General features: G+C 41.9%; 2 protein-coding genes across 5 annotated transcripts in view; one reads left to right on the top strand and one right to left on the bottom strand.

The window, feature by feature from the left end:
- LOC139771177 (frequenin-2) overlaps positions 1-20,215 on the top strand; it is a 47,940-nt gene that overhangs the window by 9,363 nt on the left and 18,362 nt on the right. For all 4 annotated transcript variants that reach the window (XM_071703742.1, XM_071703743.1, XM_071703744.1 and 1 more), the window contains 4 exons: positions 18,059-18,083; positions 18,355-18,403; positions 18,651-18,740; positions 19,417-19,495. In XM_071703742.1, coding sequence (XP_071559843.1) covers positions 18,059-18,083; positions 18,355-18,403; positions 18,651-18,740; positions 19,417-19,495 — 243 coding nt within the window. The remainder of the gene's footprint in view (positions 1-18,058; positions 18,084-18,354; positions 18,404-18,650; positions 18,741-19,416; positions 19,496-20,215) is intronic.
- Positions 1-20,215, bottom strand: part of LOC139771176 (alpha-tocopherol transfer protein-like) — a 106,328-nt gene that overhangs the window by 83,249 nt on the left and 2,864 nt on the right. The gene's annotated exons all lie outside the window — the stretch shown is intronic.

Raw genomic sequence — 20,215 nt, 5'->3', positions numbered from 1 at the left:
GAGCAATAAAAGCGACTTTATTAATGCCACATTTACGAAAAAAGACATTTGAGATATAACTGTTAATTACCGCGCACAAACATAAAATAAAGTGTGCTACGCAGTATATTGTAATACAATCGACGATACACACACATTTCATAACTGCACATATAGCTTTCTGAAGCTTCATATACCAGGACAATAGAATTCATCGGTCAACCATGCAATCCTCCTAAAAGGGGATTCTCACTCCATAGAACAGTCAATATACAAAACACCATAAAATCGCTGGCGCAGCGATTATTTTCATTCTATTATTTATTGATGTCGCTTCGACATTAAATATACAGAAAATATTTTTAAAAATAATCAAAAAGTTATATTTAAATGAGAGATCGTTTGAACATATTATAGTTTGTATCCGATGATAATTTCAACTCTACTTAACTGTCGCTTATATAAATATTCATTTCGCACATACCATTATCTCGTTATAACATTAGGCTCGTATTTCAAGAAACAATTAAAAATTGATACTTATCCCTCTATTTAACAGTTATCCAAGCATTACCTATTTCATTTCCTATAAAAAAACTACCCGATGGCAATTTCGTCCGTAGTTAACATTCGCCCATAAACGCCCGGATACAAACATTTCGCGTCATTACGACCATTGTCGCAAGCTTGAGCACCGTCCACACACCCGCTCAGGAAACTTCCATTTAATCTGCCCGTGAAAATCAATAGGCAGTCCGGCGAAACAATGTTTCGCGACTACGTTGCGTTACGAGCGATTACGAGGACCTCGTGCTCGAGTCTCGGCATTCGTTCTCGCGATCGCGTGATACACGCGCCATTATCACAAGCGGCTTATTAATTTATCTGATGCGAGATTACGTCCCTCACTTTTCCTGTCCCGGCTTTATCTCGAGTGCCCCTGATCTACGTTCCTCACGTAGTTTACTGGCGTAGTTTACTTACGCACGCTCGCGAGCTTCAACACGACCGGCAAAGTTCTTGCGCGCAATTTGTCTGCGTGTAAACTCGCAGACAAACTGCGCTCAGGTTCTTCGTGATACACGCGCGCGAACCGCAAGGATCTCGCCGATAAACTGCGAAAACTATCATTTATCTTCGGTTCCTCGCGAGATGTTACTCAATTTCTCTTTAGGATCTAGCTAGAGTGCCGCCACGATGGACGATCGTGTATTACGTCACGACAAAGTTTCGCCGTTTTTCCTAGGCAGCCTCCCGCAAGTTCTAACTGATCGACTCACGTATACAGAGGTGTTTATGACCTTATATTTAGGAATTTAAAACGAATACCGGGTAAAGCCCCACTGATATTTACTTCATCCCCACCTATTTTACTCCACATCTAACGAGATACCTAACAAATAAATATCTGCGTTCAGCCGTAAGGGAAAAGAACCTCGCTTCTATCGCCATAGCTCCGACATATCCCTCTGCTTATGGCTTCCTTATATACTCCCTGAGTAGTATTGGATACTTAAATTCGCTTTTATGTCGCGTCACATTACAAAGTCAACGAAAATAATAAATTCGCAGGCACTTTTACGGCAGATGTTCCGCTCCGTTCATTTTTCCCGCATCAGCTTTATGTCCGAGCGAAGTCCTTACCCGTCGGACGCGAGAGAAGTAATACTCGGCGAGTTTCGTGCCGACTTCAATCCCCCGGCTTAAATCCCCGCCGTCGAGCGACGGCGAGCGCATCGACCATGAATCATCCAGAAAATTCTCGGAGTCACGTTTCATCCTTCGGGAATCGCGGAAAAGAGAGCTTCGCGTCCGGCAATTTTCCAGGAAGTTCGCGATACTCGCAAAATCGGCCGCGGTTTATTTCGGGTCATAGGTATTGAATGTTATTTTCGCTAGTGACCCGGCGCGCTTTTCCTACAAAAGAAACCAGGACGGAAAAATCGAACGAGCGTATCGCGTACAAGTTGACGCGACGCGTCGGCGTCGGCGTCGCGTTAAAACCGCTGCGATTCGTCGCCGGTGTCCTTTTTTCTTCCCGTCGCGAGAACGGCAGAACGAATACGTTTGCCTGGGTGACCCCCGCCATCCCCCCGCGTCTTTTACCCTCGTCTCCTTCCCTCGGCCCCCTCCGGAATGGAAACGACGATACGTGAAGTTTGCGAACGCTTCCTTTTCCGTCCTTTGCAAACGCGACGTCGACGTCGTCGTCGGTTATTATTCATTTTTACCCGCCGACTATCCCCCCGTCTCGGCACGTCGTCTGTCACGGTGAACGATCGATGCACGTAATGCTTTTTCACTCGCCGCGCACGTCGCCGTCGCCTATGCGCTTGCGAGGGGGTATTATACACGCGTGCGAACTAGACGTCGACGATTACCGGCCGGCCGCATATGTAATCGCTCTGCCTGTCGAGCTTCGCGTTTTGCCGCGAGTTTTTACTCTGTACGCCCGTCAACTTTCCGTTCCGCAATATGAGGCGATTTCTAAATATCTATAAGCTGCGGCCCCGCCTGGATGAAATTAACTTGAAATTTCGCTTTAGCAACATTAATACAGTTGCAGAGCCGCATTGATATTTACATTGTATTAAAATATTTACATCCACCCGTATCTAAATAAAGCAAATTTGAAAGTTCCATTTAGTTGATACAAGCAGCTAAATCGAGAGTTCGGAAGCTCTCGGAATGTACGTTCAAGCCGTTTCAGTGTACAAATCGACGAGTTCGCCAAATCCGACATGGTCCGTTACGTTCTCTATTTAAATAAGAGAAATGCCTGAAGTAATTAAATGACTAAATTGATTAAATTTCAATAGTTTACGTAAGAGATTATAAACTAAAAGTGATGTTTAACAAAAGATCGTTGTCAGACGTTCCAAAAGTTGTGCGAATGATATTATATATTCCTCCTTATACACCTCCAAAATGAAAATATAACAAGTACCGGTCATAAACGTAAAGCATGCTTTATGAAATTGTGTTATACGTGTACAGCCCCGCTACCGTTCTCTTTCCGAGGAAAATGCTCGCCTCCCTATCACGAAGTGCTCTTATCCTAAATTTTTCAGCCACGTGCGCGAGCGTGTACGGGGTTAATTTAATTTCTCAAAGACATAACAGCCGCGCGGAAAGTGCAAACTCTTGCATGCGCGTCCTTTACACGTCGGTTATATCCCCGCAGGACGAGTCTTTCGGGGTTACACCTCGTCTACTCTAGGCAGCTGACGAGGAGACACGAAATCCCACCGATCAGTTAAGGCACCGATTATTCGAGGATGCACGTAGCGCCAACGGCAATTATCCCGACGGGAAAATCGAATATCCGTGCGAATAACTGCGAGCGGCAACGAACGAAACACGCTCTCGCGCCGAACGAATCACTTATCGATGAGTGATCCCGGTTAAATGAGCGCTAATTGACTATCGAGCAGTCGTTTCCTTCGCCTCGCTCTTCGAACCGGCGAACACGCGGGGGCGCGGCGCAACGCCGCGAGTTTCGCCCAACTTCTCGCGCGGCAACGGTATTTCTCCGATGTTAATTTCCAGCCCCTGTAATCTCGTTACAGTCCCGAAACGCTTGGAACTAGAATCTAGGACGGCGCGATAGATACGCGCCCGACTGCTGGGCGGAGGAACCGGATGTACCCCGAGAATCCGCCCTTTGTTCAAACGAGGTTGAATTTATGGGACCGTTGCCGTAATCCCGCGGGCCCTTGCGGGCGGTCGTGTACCGAGTGCGCTGATATCGTTCTATTAATGATTCATACATTCAACAGCTCGGCTAGATTAAACCGATCGAAGTCTCGGCGTAGCGAAAAAAATAAACGAACGAAAATGAAACGCAGTAGCATAAGAGGGGCATGATTGCTCTTTTCGCATATCGAAACTATGCGAATACAGATATTTCCTTTGTATAGACGCGCGGCTATATAGATTACGCGAAACCGTACGAATATTCGTACGTAACATTACTGCACGCGCGCATTTCCATCTCCGATACCGCATGGACGGCAAAGCTATTTCGATGCGCGCGGCTCCGCTCTCTCGCAAAGACCGTTCTATGTACGCTGGAGTACATAAAAGAGATTTACGGTATGCTATATGTGCTTAAAAGACTTTTATTAAACCGAACAAAAATATCATTGTATCTCTGGTAAATTATAGCGAACGAGTAAAGCTTCATCGGAGAGAGGTAATTGGATTTGAATGGAACTGTCTCGTTTTTGCGCGCGTCCGTGCGCCGCGATATACAACGATAAAAATAAAATTATTGCCGGTGTCATTACTACAGCGATAAATCTGCATTTCAGTGATACTGAAACAGCGAGATTATCTTATCGGGACCTCAGATTGAGAACACATTGACATTTTTTTTTGTTCGGGTTTTAACATCAGGTTTTTGCATCGACATCGGATGCCGCTAGGGTAACTTTTTATCCAGAAAGCTGTTTCATGATGAATATTGAGAGATCTGATCCAATAAAGTACATATAACCTTTTCCGATCTGTGGCAAAATAAATAGTACTTGTAACTCAGAGAAAAATATCTAATGGAAAATATACCGTTGTGACTCACGCTGCGCGCCGGAAAAAAAACAAAACGATTAAGATTTAGAACAGATTGTAAAAATTTTTAACATGGCCTATTTTATTTATACAGCGTAGTTTTGCATAAGAGACACAGCAGCAAGATCGCATCTATCTTCATTCATATATCTTCGTACGATGTAATACGAACGTAAGAATACACTTATTAGCTTCTCGAAGGAATCCGAAGAATTCCAAGCGCTTTAACGAGCTTAATGAGATCAAAGCGCTCGATTCCTCATGAAGAGAAAAAGTTGGCCTCAGTCCCGTTCGATAGAGGAAATTCGATTACTGAACGTGAATGAGTGGAACGAGTGTATTTCAGGCGAGACGGAGAGAAGAGTCGAGAGCCGAAAGACATCTTCGGGCGTTCGATTTTAATCAAACGATGGCAAAAGCGGTTTCCTTTTATAAGACGTTGGCGTGTTCTTTATATAGAATTATGTTCAATAATGTTAATTAAATATCTATCGAATGTACCAAAAAATCTCAGCTATCTACTGTATATATTCTACGAGTCCGGAAGAGTAATCACTTTAGCCATTATCAAACCGCTATATTAAATGGTTTCGCGATGTAAAAAAGGTACAATGGTATCGCGTATTTTTTGCATTCGACTCGGCAGTTACTTCTTTTTCGAACCTTCCGCGCCATTTAAAAACCACGATCGCTCGTTTACACGCGATAAAATTTAGAAATAACAGAAAAAAAGCAGAGCTCTGTTAAAATATAGTCTTTAATTCGGATAGCTGCTGATCTTCGAGCGATCTTACCTTCGCTTGGAAGAAATAAATTAGACAGACGAAACAAAATAAATTATTTCGCGATTAGTGCCGATATCTGTTTGGACGAACGTGAAAGTGATTTTTATTAGCCATAAAATCTAAAATGTCAGGTATTGGCGGACCCGCATGTTCCGTATCGTAATGTTCCGTGGACGAAATGTCGATCACGTTCGATTTTGCGAGCCCCGGTTTCGCAAGGAACATAAAAGCACGATGCACTCGACTAGAATACGAACTGCAAGTCACGGACGATTTAAGGTGGTCGTCGGCGTCGTGGGTCTTTTGTCTTTTAGGAAACGCAGAAATGTGCGCAACCGCGGTTATATTTTATCCTGGAATTCCTCCATTTACAACCATTTATTTAATATTTAATATCACGCGGCTCTGCCACGACGAACGGCATGGATGGAAAATATGATCGATTTTTATTAATGTGTTAATGAAAATGGATAACCCAGTTGTCACCTGAGGGGATTCGTTCTTGATCCCTTTATCGCGAATATTCCCGTGAGTATTTCAAAGAGTAACAATATATCGTTGTTTTAATAAAAATTAAAAAATTCTTCAATTTTGCTACTTTTTAAAGGAAACGGACGATTCTGCTTAAAATCTGATGATCTATATACATGCGAGAAATTTAGAATCAAATATTTATAAAATATCCGCTATAAACAAAAATTATAAATTATTTCGGTAACGCAAAATATTACTAGAAAATGTTACTGAAGTTTTTCTTCAATTTTACGTAGTGAGGTCCAAAAGTTTCCGGCTCAAAGGTATTAAAAAAATGATAAAATAAAACAACTATTTTTATTTTTCAAAAAATATAATCACTCTTTATTTCAATGTATTTTTTTAGAACGAGAAATTAATTTTTCTGAACTTTTAAAATCTAATTTGCGTGGAAAAAACACCGATGATGAAGAAGTGATTTCCGCAGTATTAAACTATTTCAAGGATAAAAATTTAGAACATATTTTTAGTGATAAATAAAACAATTAATTTATCGTTCTAAAAAACGTATAAGTACTTATTAAATAAAAATATTGAAAAAAATTGTTTTATATTTTTTATATCCTTGAGTGGGAAACTTTTGAATCTTATTACATATATATATCTCATCTTCTTTCGGAAATTACTTAAAAATCATTGCTATAAAAAGAACGCATTTTTTGTACACGTCGACACGATGCTAATTAACATACATGCCGCAGAAAATTTCAATGTAGATTAATCGTTTTTTTTTAGCCCGCGGTAATAGAAAAATCGCGAGATAGCGTGAATGCGGAATGCATTTATTTTCGGGATGCCAAGCAGGGAAAATGGGGCTTGCGTGAAAGGTTTTTTCTAGTTGTTCGAACGTATGCGCCTGCCATACTCGCGTCCTCGAGTGATTTCCAGCAGTAAAATCAGACGACACGGTGCACTCCGGCGTCGATGGAAGGAGCACGATAGCTCCTTATTCTAAGAAAATGGAATACAGATGGGCCGGGCGAAGTCTTTTGCTCGGCGCCGGAGCCGTCTCTTTACTTCTTCTTTAGAAATTCCCTTTCCACGCTCCGGCATGACCGCGCAAACACAATTCTCATTTTTATGCCAAGAGTGGAAGATGAAGATAAGGAGAAGAAGGATGACGGACAATCTAATAGAATGAACGAACGAAGGAACGAATGAACAAAAGAAATCGTAGATCTTTTCGCAAAGTTATAGCTATTATTCCTGCTGTGTTTTCCATTCTCTTGAGGTACATTTTTTTAAATGAAAACCGCGTCAAATGCGAGAGATCTATCGTAGCCGTAAAAATTTATTCCGACAGCGAAGTTTTATTTAGAAAATGTATGAATTTTATCAGAGAATATAGAAATTCTCAATAAGATCCATGCAATATTTTGAGCATGTGCGCATTTTTCAAACGTGACCATTGACATTCGCCGCCAAATCGCCGATCAGGAACGAATCACATTTTTCTTCGTTCGTTCGTTGCAAACGAAACATTGCAAACGATAAAACAATTGCGGATCAAATCGTGAGTCTTGTAATAATATCAAATCATTGCATAAATAATTATAACTTCACGTTGTGTCAATAATTTGATTTCATGATAACGATACCGTGGAAGTGTGTTAATAATTAGGAAAATCATAATAAACAAACTAACTCGATGCTAAATATCTGAAATATCCACTTGAAGATACTCACATGTATACGAGTCAAGTGAAAAACATGGCCAATTACGCATGTTAATTAATACGCTGGGATTATCCGGTATTTTGTTCGGCGCCTCCCACGCGGCATATTTACACGCACGAATTGCTTTCAGCCTGAGTGAAAAATATTAATAAACTCAGATGCAACTCGATACAACAGTTATGCAGGATTACGGGCGTTAATTAACGCTACACAATAATCACCCATATTCTATATTTCACACTCGACATTCTCCGCGTTCAGTCGCAATGCTTACGAACGCGAGAAGATTATTACAAATATCAAATCATTTTAATTATAGTGAGTATAAGTGATCGATGTCCTGTGTAACATGTTTCTCGATAAAGTTTTTGTTTCCTGTTCATTCGAACACGGGATTAATTGTAGATTAAAACTGTGGCGTGCCGCATTTTTTTTTTAATAAATCATGCAGACCCGACCGAAACCTCGATCCATCTCGCTGTCATTAAAAGAGATTGAAAAAGGGAGATTAAAAAAGTCGACTTGGCACTCCGTTTCGTGACACGCTTCTCGCACGTGTGGCTGATATGCGTGCCGCTGTCTTGTCGCGTTTCGAGACAATAGCGATGTGACGATGTCTCGTGTCGCACGGGAGCTTAAACCGCAACGCACACTTCCACCGTCTGTCAAAGCCGCGTTTATGTGTATCCCAGTAATTGGTGGGAGAGCACTTGTGCGCGAGAGAGGTGACGAAGCGGAGCGGAGGTAAGACACAACCGTGCGGGAATCAACACGGGCGTAGACATAGACATAGATCAACGATTTATCGTCCTGCGAATCTCGCCCGTGTTTGTTCCGCACGCTCGTGCCAAATAGGCAATGGAATTAGTATATTTAACGAAAGATTTTGTGGCTTTCACGACGTACACGCGATCTCGAAATAACACGAACAGTGGCTTGTGCGTAGTTCGATTAATTATTGCGATTAATTAACATCATCCGTTATTCATATGCATATATTATTAATTATTAATCGTTTACTATATAGATTGTTATTAACTATTATTCAGCAAATTTCAACAATTAGGTTATTGTTTGCGATTACTAAGGCTACACTGTAATCTCCGTTAACGATAATGAAAAAATATAGCCGAATCAATATTCAGCAAACGTAACCAAAGCTTTTTGCGATTTTCCTCGTTTCTCGTTTTTCACTAATAACACGCAGAGATCCAATATACCGCTAGACCGTGCCGCGTACAAGCGACTAGAAATTTAATTTGCCTGACACACCGCATGTAACTGTCACACCATCGCCACGACATTTTATTACGAAATAATATAATAAAATGCATCAGTCGCATTTCCTGTCCGAGCGCAAGTTTACCGCGCGCAAAGATCACATAATAGACGCGAGAGTCGTCAAAATTTAATTCAATTCGCTTCTATCAACGCGGTGAGATCGTCGTAATTGTGTTACACGATTGCACGAAACACCGTCCCAATTGCGTCCGCGTAAATAGTTCGCACGAGTCGTTACCATATTCTCGCAACGTGTATCGCAATGCGTGCACAATGCGTCCCGTCGGATTCGATCGCGTTACATCCGGGACGGCGCCGTTAATTCAAGCGTTCCATTAAAATGCACTTTGCAACCAGTTGTTTCACGGAAATACACGGAACTGCGAATCTGTTCACATTCAAAATCGATTTACCGAGCGAACTCGATTCAAAGATCACAACCATTCTTCTTCAATTGACGATGTCGGTGGATTATGCTGAAATTATTCAATTATTTAATTTGTTGAGAAATATTTCAGATTAGAACAGACTGAAAAAAAACTAAATGTTCGGCGAATAAAGTTTATCCTCAATCAGTAACTACTTTTTCGTTTCAAATTGTTATATGAATTAAAATGTAAATTAAAACATTCCAAGCGAAAGTTGGGCATTACGTGCAATAATATCGCTAAAAAAGTTGCGAGCTACACCGAGCTGTACTATCTGACTCGATATAGACTGATGTTACATTTGCTCTTTGCTTAAACCTCTTTGCTTAAACGAGTACGAGATAACGAACCTTGAAAAATGGAGTTTCTCCTCGGGCCGAGATCGGCCCGCTAATAAGAGGCGTGACTCCACTTTCCCGTCGACGATTTTCCACCATTATCGCCGCCGTCGCTGTTGTCGTAACGGCACGGCGCTGGTTATCGTCGCAAATTGCGGAGGCGTGTTACGCACGTGCACGTGCATCGAATAAGCGAGGCGATCGTGCCGTAAATTGTCGATGCCGATGATAGAAGGCGACGATAGGGTATACTGTAAACGCGCCGGCGACGGATTTGCAGTCTGCATAGCGTAAGAGACGCGGAGGTGCGGGTCCTCGATAACGCTCGCGTGGAAATTGAATTCCGCCGGAAACGAAGAGAGACTTGGTCACCCACCAAACTACACTGTTCGAGTGTCGCATCGAGAGTTGCCAGCGGCGGTGAAACACGATCAGCGGTGCGCGCGGAATTCCCTGACCGAGAGCCGTTCGTATGTTTTCACGGAGATAAAATTGTACAATTCGCGACAGCTAGCGCTTCCGGGTCTCCCGCGCATAAATGCGGACTAGACTGCATTAATCCCGGTCACAAAGGATGCGCGCGAGTGCGTCGAATCCTGCAATGTGCTGCGATAACCCGTGAAAATTTACCGCGCAGTTCGCGCAACGCCGCAGTCCGCATCCCCGACCAGAACACGCGGAACTTCGAAAGTTAACCCTTTACACCCTGCGCTTACTCTGTCCCAATTACGGTGTTCGGAGCGGATGTCGGTGACGTCGTATGCGCAAACTCGTAAACGTAACAACTATCTGTGTATAAATTGTATTTGCACTCGCGTGCATAATGTCCCGAAATTCCTCCCTCTCTCTCTTTCTCGGTGAAGTTACCGCCGCGTTGCATCGTCGCATCGCCGGGCGAGTCCGTCGTATTTGCGCAATCGTTCACGTTCCCTCGCGTGTGTGCAAACAGAATGCATACCTGTATACACGACGGAGTATATACAGCCGCGCGACGGATCCGCATTTACGTGCAACCAGGCGTTGTGTATCCCCGCAGAGAAGCTTACGTATCGCGCGTATTACGACGACGCATATTTTGCAGCGACCGAGCATTCTCGTCCGCATTATGTCCTTTAAACGAACCACATGCCGCACACCTCCGCGCGTCAACTACCGAAAAAAGAACAGGTACAATTTTTTTATCCCCAAAACATTCTTTTGTCTCAATAAAAAATTGAATCTCTTTTATTTTTATTTTTTAACCATCAGTTTAGTGGGTATGTATAATTCTTACTTAAAACAAGGAAATTTTTCGTTTGCATTCGCTCCTGCGCGTATTTTATTGACTTTTCCTCGTCGCTTTTATTTTTAAACTTAATTAGGGAATTAGTTTCTCTAAAAATAAAAAAAATAAACAAATATATATACATATATATACCCGGATTACATATGTAACTTACGTGGATCATTTCTGAACGCAGGAAACGTCCATCTATTTTTACACGCCCTTTAAATATTTTTTATTGTCAGGTATAAATTACGAATGAGATAAATAAAGATTTAATCCATTATAAAGCCTCGGAAATCTGGTCTATCAAAAATTTTCGCATAAAAGCTGATAAAACAGAAGAGGAGTGATACCTATATTGCGCGCGTAAATAGTCACATTTAACACGTTAATCGTTAATCCCGGAATAAACGCGCGAATTTTTTCGTACGCGATTGCACGAAATGCATTTTACAATCCATTCATAAATCATCATTGTTTGTGCATGCTGCATAAAAAAATACATTTTTGTTTCTCTTTTCTTATCAGAGAGATACGCATACAGGGGGACTCACTCTAGTAATTGAGTTAGAATTCCATGCTGAGTTAAGATAGAAAAAAGTGGTAATGAAAAATCTATCATTGTTTAGTATGATCTCTACCACTATTCTGTGATCATATTTTTTCAAATAATACCAATGCACTTGCAAAATGTAACTGTATCTTTTTTTATGGAATCATATACTCTTTTTAACGTAAATCGATTCTTCTTATTATTCTGCAAATAAAAGTATCAGAATAAAGTAATCGGAAGGTCAATATTTTTCCAGATATTGCATATTTTATATCAAAATTATTTTATTGCATTAAGTGCTCAAATATACCACCGTGACAGTCTAAACATTTTCTTACACATTTTTCCACGGTTTTTATAATATTTTCAAAATGGTCACTATAGTTACATTAGAATAAGTTGTTGTAATTCGTTCTTTCAAGTTATTCTTTAAAATAAATTGCTGCGAATACAGATTATATCCTTCAAAAACTTTCATAAGAAAAAACTGTTCCGATTACCTTACCTTAATATTTTTATATGCAGAATAATAAAAAGAATCAATTTACGTTAAGAAAGTATATGATTTTATAAAAAAAAAAAATGCAGTTACATCTTGCAAGCGCATAAATGCATAGTTGGAAAAATTATAATCACCTAACTGAGTAGAAAGTGAATACAATAAAAAATTTTTCTCTACCAGTTTTTTCTATCTTGATTTAAAAAAGAGCTATAGCCCAGGCCAGTCATTAGAATATCGCAATATTTCGTCGGTCACATCATTGGAACTTGAAATCGTAACATTATCTTCAAGGATAATTCGTTCTAATTAACTGAGAAGCATAACTTATTAATAATTCCGACGACTCAGCACGAAATGGGGGTAATGGTTTTTCGATTATGAGTCTCCGAGACGTAAATTACATCTCCCGCAACCGGTCCCGGGTTAACGAGACTTTAAGGAAGATCGGAGAGACGAGAGACCCGCCGCGCTGTATAGTCTTTTAGAGCGATCGCCTTTTGCGTGCGACAGCCGTTGACACCGCTCGAAAGTTTTCCCATCTCCATGTCATCGCGCGCATCACGACCGTGAAGTTTTCGAAAGCTATTCTAATTAACGACCCGACAGCTTCCGGGGACTTCTTAACGCGGTCGAAGAAGACGCAGACTTTTCGGACTTTTACGAGCGATTATCGCAAGGAGGCACGTACGTCACGCGACGGCTAAAAAGTTGCGCAATTATCGCCGGCTGTTCGCCATTTTCGAGTAACGCGTTCGACCGCCCCTCGTCGACACCTTTTAATCGCGCAAAGTTATCCGCGACGGTAACTAATCCACCGCGAAATTTCGCAGTGACATTGCGCGAACGCGCGTCCGACATTTGATTGCTTGCAACGACAATCGCTGCTTTTAACAATGCATATTATGGCACGTTCGCAAACGAAACGAACAAACGAAACAACTCACCTCTGACAGTTTTCTGAAATCGAATCGACAACCTCGGAAAACAATTCCGTTGCTTGATCAGAATCACTCGACCGGAACTAGTTCTCCAAGAGAAAAAGTTTTTACGCTTTTTTTTATTTCCGCCACTTCCGCTCGTAAAGAACAGCGCGGTGGCCTGCGAGAAATACACCGGAGACAATGGACTCGAAGTCGAAGGAGAAGAGAAAATACCTACGCTATCCTGCATTGGTCGAGATGAAATCACGGGATCGTGAAAAATCAGTCGCTATCAGATCGCATATTTCTTCGCAAATTTGGTTTTTTTCCTCGCTATTATTCGACCGACTAATAAAACGCAAAGATCAACGAGCTGATTTCGGAGCCACGGGTTGTATTTTATTCGGAAGGATCTGGCCAACCGATCGATCGGAACTCGGCGCGATGAGTCGACGACGGGGATTCCTCGCCTCCGCCGAGAAAATAAGCAGAGATTACGTTCTCGTGGGATAAAGGCGGTATATATCGAGATGAGTTTTCGGAGCAACTATTTGAAAAGGCGCACTCCTCTTTCCTTCGCCTCTGCTTTTTCTCTTATCTATCGATACTACCACCAGTCCGAATGATTAAATGGACCCCGGAACTCAATGAATTAAAGTAGCTCAAGCTAGATAACGCTATTTTTACGAACACTTCTCGTATAAGGTACATTCGTTCGCTCTGCACATAAATCGCGAGGGAAATGGCATAGTTCATAAGAACATCATATTTTTGAAAGCCCTATAAAAAATTTCGCTCGTACTCAAATTATCATAAAGTATCAGCTACTCAATTTAATTTTCTTCATTTATGTTAGTAACTTAAAGAGCGACGGGTACAACTGCATGTATATTTTTTTATTCAAAGCATATTTTAATAAATTCAGAGCATTTTTTGGGAAAATACCGAATTAAAGAATTAAAAACGTATTTATTTAACTAAGTTTTCACACGTGCACGTTGGCATCTAATATATCTCTAATGAGAACTCGAGTTTTGCGAAGCCCATAATTTTAGTTTGAACGATGTATTACAGATCGGTTACCCTGCGGCGCGCGAAAAATTAAAATTGCAAATAACACATGTCCCGGGAGATTACACAATATACCGCGCCGCAAACGTACGCGTCCCTAAAATAAGAAGGGTCGTGTTTAAGGCAGTCATTTTGATAAACGCCTCGTACCTACCCGAGACCCGACAGCCAGTTGGCAGGCGCTCCCCTGGTGAAACGGCAAATTTGAATAACGGCGGAGCGTGAGGGAAGCCGAGCTCCGCGGCATTAATTCAAGACTTCGTGCACCGTAGTTACGGCACGCGATTAAACACAGCCTCGTGTCTCGTGTCTCTCGGTACTAAGTGCAACCGCGCAATATCACATGTTTATACATCTGTCATATATCCTATTTAAAAATTCATCGAACCTCGACGCAAGTTTCCCCCCGATATTTGGCGAACTGCGAACACGAAGCGACTGTGCTTTACGTCGCGCCATGTACTCGTATACTACACGTCTGCTCGAAAGTTTCGAGTCGAAACGAATCGCGAGCAGAAAATATGATATGCGAATACGGAATGTATTTGAAAGCGAAAGAATATCGCGTCAGTTTGCCAAGCACGCGTCGATTGATTCGACAATTTCGACTTTATCGCCAGGACGAGCGCGAACGAAACGGGCGGCCAGGAAAAACGCTAACCTAATTCAACTGTTGGAAAATAGAGCTGAGATTACGTCAGCATGTGGTGACAGAGGTGGTGACAGCAATATCACTGAATTTCTTCGACGGTACCTTTCGACAGTCCTCGACGCTCCCATTTACGAGCGTCGTTGAGCCGCAGATTAGAAAAACTTGTGCTCGTCGCGACGGAAAACGCGCATGAGTAAAGTAACTCCCGAGGTTATTATCGAATGCGGAAGAAAGGAGAGACGGGGGAGTGTCTGGATGGGAGAAGCAATGTATGAGGAATATATCTGGAGAAATGGTGGGTGAAAACTTGCAAAAATCTACTGTCCATACAACTTCCTGAACACGTGCGACGGATATATAGCTTTTAACCAAAGGTCTTGAAACCTAAACTACATTGTACCATCTTCTTACTTTCTTGTGGCGAACGAGAAGATACGAGAACAGAAACTTGATAAGCGGCATCTTGAAAAATTCCAACTATAATAAGTGGTAGAATAATAATTGTGACAGACGCGTGTTCAATCTAAACATTATTTTTTTATTTTGAGCGAATACGATCTTCATTACTTATTCGAGCCCCAACATCTCAAAACTCAAAGAAATAAACGACAAGTTTGTTTCTCGTTGATTATTTCTTAGTCTATTTAACTGTTATTTCTTTTTTTAAGCCATAGTACATTTTTTTGAAAAATATAAGTGGCGTAACTTTTTCATCAAAGCGTCATATTAAAAATTAAATTCTATTTGCTTTTATCGGCTTTTTATCATCTTTAGATCGTTCATTATAGAGTTAATCACTGATACACACAGTGCAATATGTAACGCGGCGGCACATGGCCAACAGTATGTTGAATGCTTTACACAGTAGCTCCTAAAATTTGCATTCCCTATTACAATTGATTTTCCCGATATTTCACTGGCACGATTAAATGCGTACGTGCTGCGGTAAAGTAATTTCATATTTAAACGATAAATACCACGGCGGTTTCGGGTGCCGCGGCTAATCCTCGTTCCAAGCGCATTTGTACAAATTAACGCGATAAAGCGGATCATATTATTCAGAGCGGTGAATTTTTTCCCGTTCGAGGAAAAAATTCGCAGCACGGAAGATATCGAGAGATTTAAGGGAAATGCGAAAAAGGCGGAAAATGGAGAATGGTGAACGACGGAGAAAAAGAGCGTTTGCATTTTGGTTGGCGTGCTCTATCTTCTACGCCCAGTAAACCAGTCAGGGTATGAAGTATTAGGTAACTACGTCCAATTAACCATTCTCGGTCTTCAGATCAATTAGCCGATTCGAGCGTATTGACCAAAGAGAGAGTGTAAACTCGCACATTCACGAAAGATAGGTCGTGCATAAGATTTTTTTGTAGCCGGCGCAATATTTTTCTAACTCTGTGGAAATTACTCGTTAAATAAGCCACGAAATGGCTGTTATGCCGCTGGCATATGCGAATAATTGAACGGGCCGCGAGAACCAACGGCGACTCGTATGTCACTCCGAATATCCGCCGCAAATCAATCGCATGAAAAACGAGAGAATTTTCGTTCCCATCGAAGTCGCGTGACCCGTTGCTATGCAATATATCTCCCAAACTTTCTCGATGAACGATGGTTCCATGTCGGAAATCGCAAAGTGCTCGATGGTACTCGAGATAAACACGAAACTGATGTCTCCCGAGATATCCGTCGAAACTGGCGGTTAACTAACAGTCGACCGACGCGAGAGAGGTCCGGTAAGAAGTTGAAAACGGAGCAGCGTACAGAGAATCTCTCAATATTCAGAGGTGTTGCGCATCACGTGCAAAATGCTAGATTAATAGTCCGAGTTTAAACAAGTCTTTTTTTGTGGCGTCGCGCACGAAATCCCGGGGAGAATTGTTCCGCCGGCAAAACCTCCCACGCGAATCTCATTTGCATAGTTATAAGAATATTTCGGTCGACCATCGCCATCGGGGGCCACCGCCCCGTCAACTCCGAGAAATAACGATCGGTTCGCGAGCTCGCGATCGATCGTCGCGACAATCGCCGACGATTTGTCTCGCATAATTACGCGCCTCGACATTCGACGGTTTGTCTCGATCGAGTCAGGTCTCCGCGAGCGGAGATATCTGACGAAAGAAGGATTTTATTTTCGCGCAGATAAACATATCCTGCGAAAACAATCTGTCCCGGGAAAAACGCGGTGTCGAGAAACTTCTCGCGCACTTTTCCCAGTCCTCCGGGAACGAGAAAAAGTTGCGGAACTACCGCGATCGGAATAATATCCTGATTAGACAAGCGAGAGATCACGTGATATCCGGTACAGTTAGAGTTCTTCTCACACGGAGATGGGGAAGCTTCGCTGCACTGTTTGCGAAACCTAATGGTATACTTGGGACGACGCAAGATTACCATATAAACCGCAAAACTCTTCATGTTCTCTCGTAGTTCTATCGATCCCGAGCGTTCGCGTCTCCTACGCCCTTTACCCTTTGTCTCTTCCTTCATTTTGCGATAACACATTCGGTTCAGCTGACGTGGGGAGCAAAGCGCTTTGCTTGCGGCACGTGTACTTTAGAGGGTAACCTACCACCTGGTTATCAATTAAGATTGCAATTCCAATAAAACATTTTAGTGAAAAAATAAAATACCTTCGCTTTGGAGTAAACTTCAAAAAAGCATATCGACTACACATCTATTTCCCATGTGTGCAATTTTAGCACGTCGAACCAATATTTTCGCCAAGTTCGCTTTTATCGAAAAATCCCCTTTGACAAACGTGTTCTGCGTGAAATCGAAATTTAGGAAATAAATCGACAAGACGTTTATTAATCTCCCTTCTCTATTTTCCCAATTTTTTTCTTCGACCGTCGCAAAAAAGACCGTTTAATAATCCTTTCGCTTAAATACAGAGGTTCGAAGGGAAACTTTCGTTATTTCAGCAGCGCGCATCCGTCTTGGGGGAACAAACGCCGTTATCGATTGTCTTTCGCGGTGATATCAGTCCCCCCCTTCGCGCAAATAAATTCAAGCCACCAAAACGGATCGCCTCTGCACTGCGACGACCTTTTTCTTTTTTTTAATTAGTCGGTTTTAGTCGGGATACATTTTTGTTTCACGTCTGTCCAAGTAAACGTGGAGGAGAGCGTAAAAAAAGAGACGTCCCACTTTTCGTCCGCTGACGTAAAGAGAAACGATTCGGACCCACCCACCCGCGGCGCCGTATAAAAATTTGATCGCTTTCACGGGACAATCGGGTTTTTCAGTGACACGTACCTCCGTACTGAATTTACCGAGTAAATCCGTCGTGCAGTAAATCACACGGCAGTTGATACGAGCTTGGGTGAACACCGGAGAACAATAATTCTCCGCCCCGCTCTCTCAGCGACTCTTTGCGTCGCGCTTTTTCTTACCGGGGGGCACTTTTCACGCGCGGAATAACCCAATTTTGCCCTATACACACGTCGCGCGACCGATAATTAATTACCTCTCCAAATGTCCCTTTTTGTTTCTGTTTCAGTCACCGAGAAGGAGATTCGTCAATGGTAAGGTTCGGCTCTAAGAACGGCAATGGGTTATTTTACGAACTTGCGCTAACTTGGACAGAATGATTAAGGATTCCGCCGACAATCAGAAGAAAATTATTTACGAGAGAATTGATTTAATTTGCCAAATTAAAATAAAAGATTATTCGGACAAGTAAACTTTAAACAATTTTTCCCGTAATTTCCAACTATTAGTAACATTGCAAAATTTTTACGTTAATTTTACTTAAACAAATAATTACTTATACGAGAATTATTATGTATTACGTAGGCACAAAGGATTCCTGAAAGATTGCCCTGATGGATTGCTGACAGAACAGGTATGCATTCTTTATATTAATTGTCTCTTTTCTTTTCATTTAGAAAAAAAACATTGCTGTAATGCAAGTAAAACATAAAACAAAAAAATCAAACTGATATACATAACTGAATGAGATACTCAGGACGGAAAGTACATTAATCATATGTCACGTGGCAACAATAACGCAGAAAAGGGTTAATCACCCCACAATAATCAATAGCTAGCAAAAAGCTCGTGATGTACATGGCGCTCGCGTGTGATTTCAGGGCTTCATAAAGATCTACAAGCAGTTCTTCCCCCAGGGTGACCCGTCAAAGTTCGCCTCTCTCGTCTTCAGAGTCTTCGACGAGAACGCCGTGAGTTTCTTGTCACGTGTGTAATGTAAACGTCGTGGTTTTCCGCGCATCCTCATGCTTTTCAAATTCGCATTCGTCAGCTCGCGTGCAGGAGCGATCACGCGATGTGCTCTCTCGACTATCTTACTCAAATTATTTTCCCTCCCCTTCGCTGTACGGCCGCTGCCCCTCGCAACGTCTTTATTTGCCGTTTAACTGCCCGGTTAAGCGTTTATTTAGTCTGACATTAGATAAAAATAGGCTGTTAATTTACATCGCGAGTTGCACGCTGTACAAATTTACGCGCGCGCGCCAGGACCGAGATAATCCGTATTGATCATCGCGCATGTTTAATCAGCACTGGCCTCGCTTCCCAAGCAATCGAGCGAGCATTGACATTCGCATCACGCGTCGAGTATATTTATTGAAAATATTGAGAAATATCGGAGACGGAAATTTTCTTCGGATTTCTCTCATGAGACTATTCGATTTGCGAGCCGGGAGAAAATACGAATACCCAGGAGAGGGAAACCTATTTGCACAACGTATCGGCCGACAGTTGCTCGACTTGCAAACCGATAGCTATCCCGCCTTTAAAGAAACGCGATCGCAAAGTGATCCTCGAATATTCCGCGATCGATAGCGGATAGGTGTCTCGCGTGCGACAAAATAAGGATATGTCGAATTGTTGTTTCAGGACGGCACGATAGAGTTCGAGGAGTTCATAAGAGCGCTCTCGGTGACGTCGCGCGGTAACCTAGACGAAAAGCTTCACTGTGAGTATTTCGCCTTTTATCTCCCTCGAAAAACGTCCCTCGTATTACCTACTCGAATGTGGGAGAGTTCTCTCGTGCGCTACCTTGTTTACCCACCTACTTTAGGTACGTTGCGGACAATTGCGCCGGGATCGCGCAGCGAATGTTAAGTCTTTAAATTCAACTTTATTTGAAGAAATAAAAAGTTCGCCGCTGATAACTTTGCATAAAAAGAAATCAGAATTGGTATCAGAGATGCAGCTTAACTTGTAACTGTTTTTACATTTCGATGAAAATAGATAAAAACTGATAAAATTGCATTCAATTAATATTAAAACGAGATAATCGTTATATTTGATTATCAAGCAATAAATTAATATCCACGTTTTTTCGCAAATTTTATACTTAAGAAGGATTTGCAAATTGCAATCGTTATAGGTACATAAAATTCGAGACGACCTGAAAGACGATAAAGTCCCTCGATTGAGAAAACTGTTATCAATGAAGGATCACAATCTGAACAAAAGTAAAGAATGAAACGTAGGTATAGCTGCTTTTCGCCGAGAATGTCGCGATCGGGATATCGTCGGAGAGACAGAACTTACAAGCTCGCGAGAGAATCCTGCGTGAAACGTGAAAGATACTGTTTCTCATCCGAACAAAGCGCACCTTCGGATTTTTGTGTCCTTCCAGAAATTTCAGTAGCAGAAGTCAATCGCATTTTTCTTCCTTTTTCCGTCT

Source organism: Temnothorax nylanderi, unplaced genomic scaffold (genome assembly GCF_030848795.1).
Source record: "Temnothorax nylanderi isolate EJ_2023f unplaced genomic scaffold, tnyl_v1.0 TNYL_tig0036_pilon, whole genome shotgun sequence".
NCBI lineage: Eukaryota > Metazoa > Arthropoda > Insecta > Hymenoptera > Formicidae > Temnothorax > Temnothorax nylanderi.
Note: the sequence above shows the minus strand (reverse complement) of the source record. Positions and strands in the feature narration are given on the sequence as shown.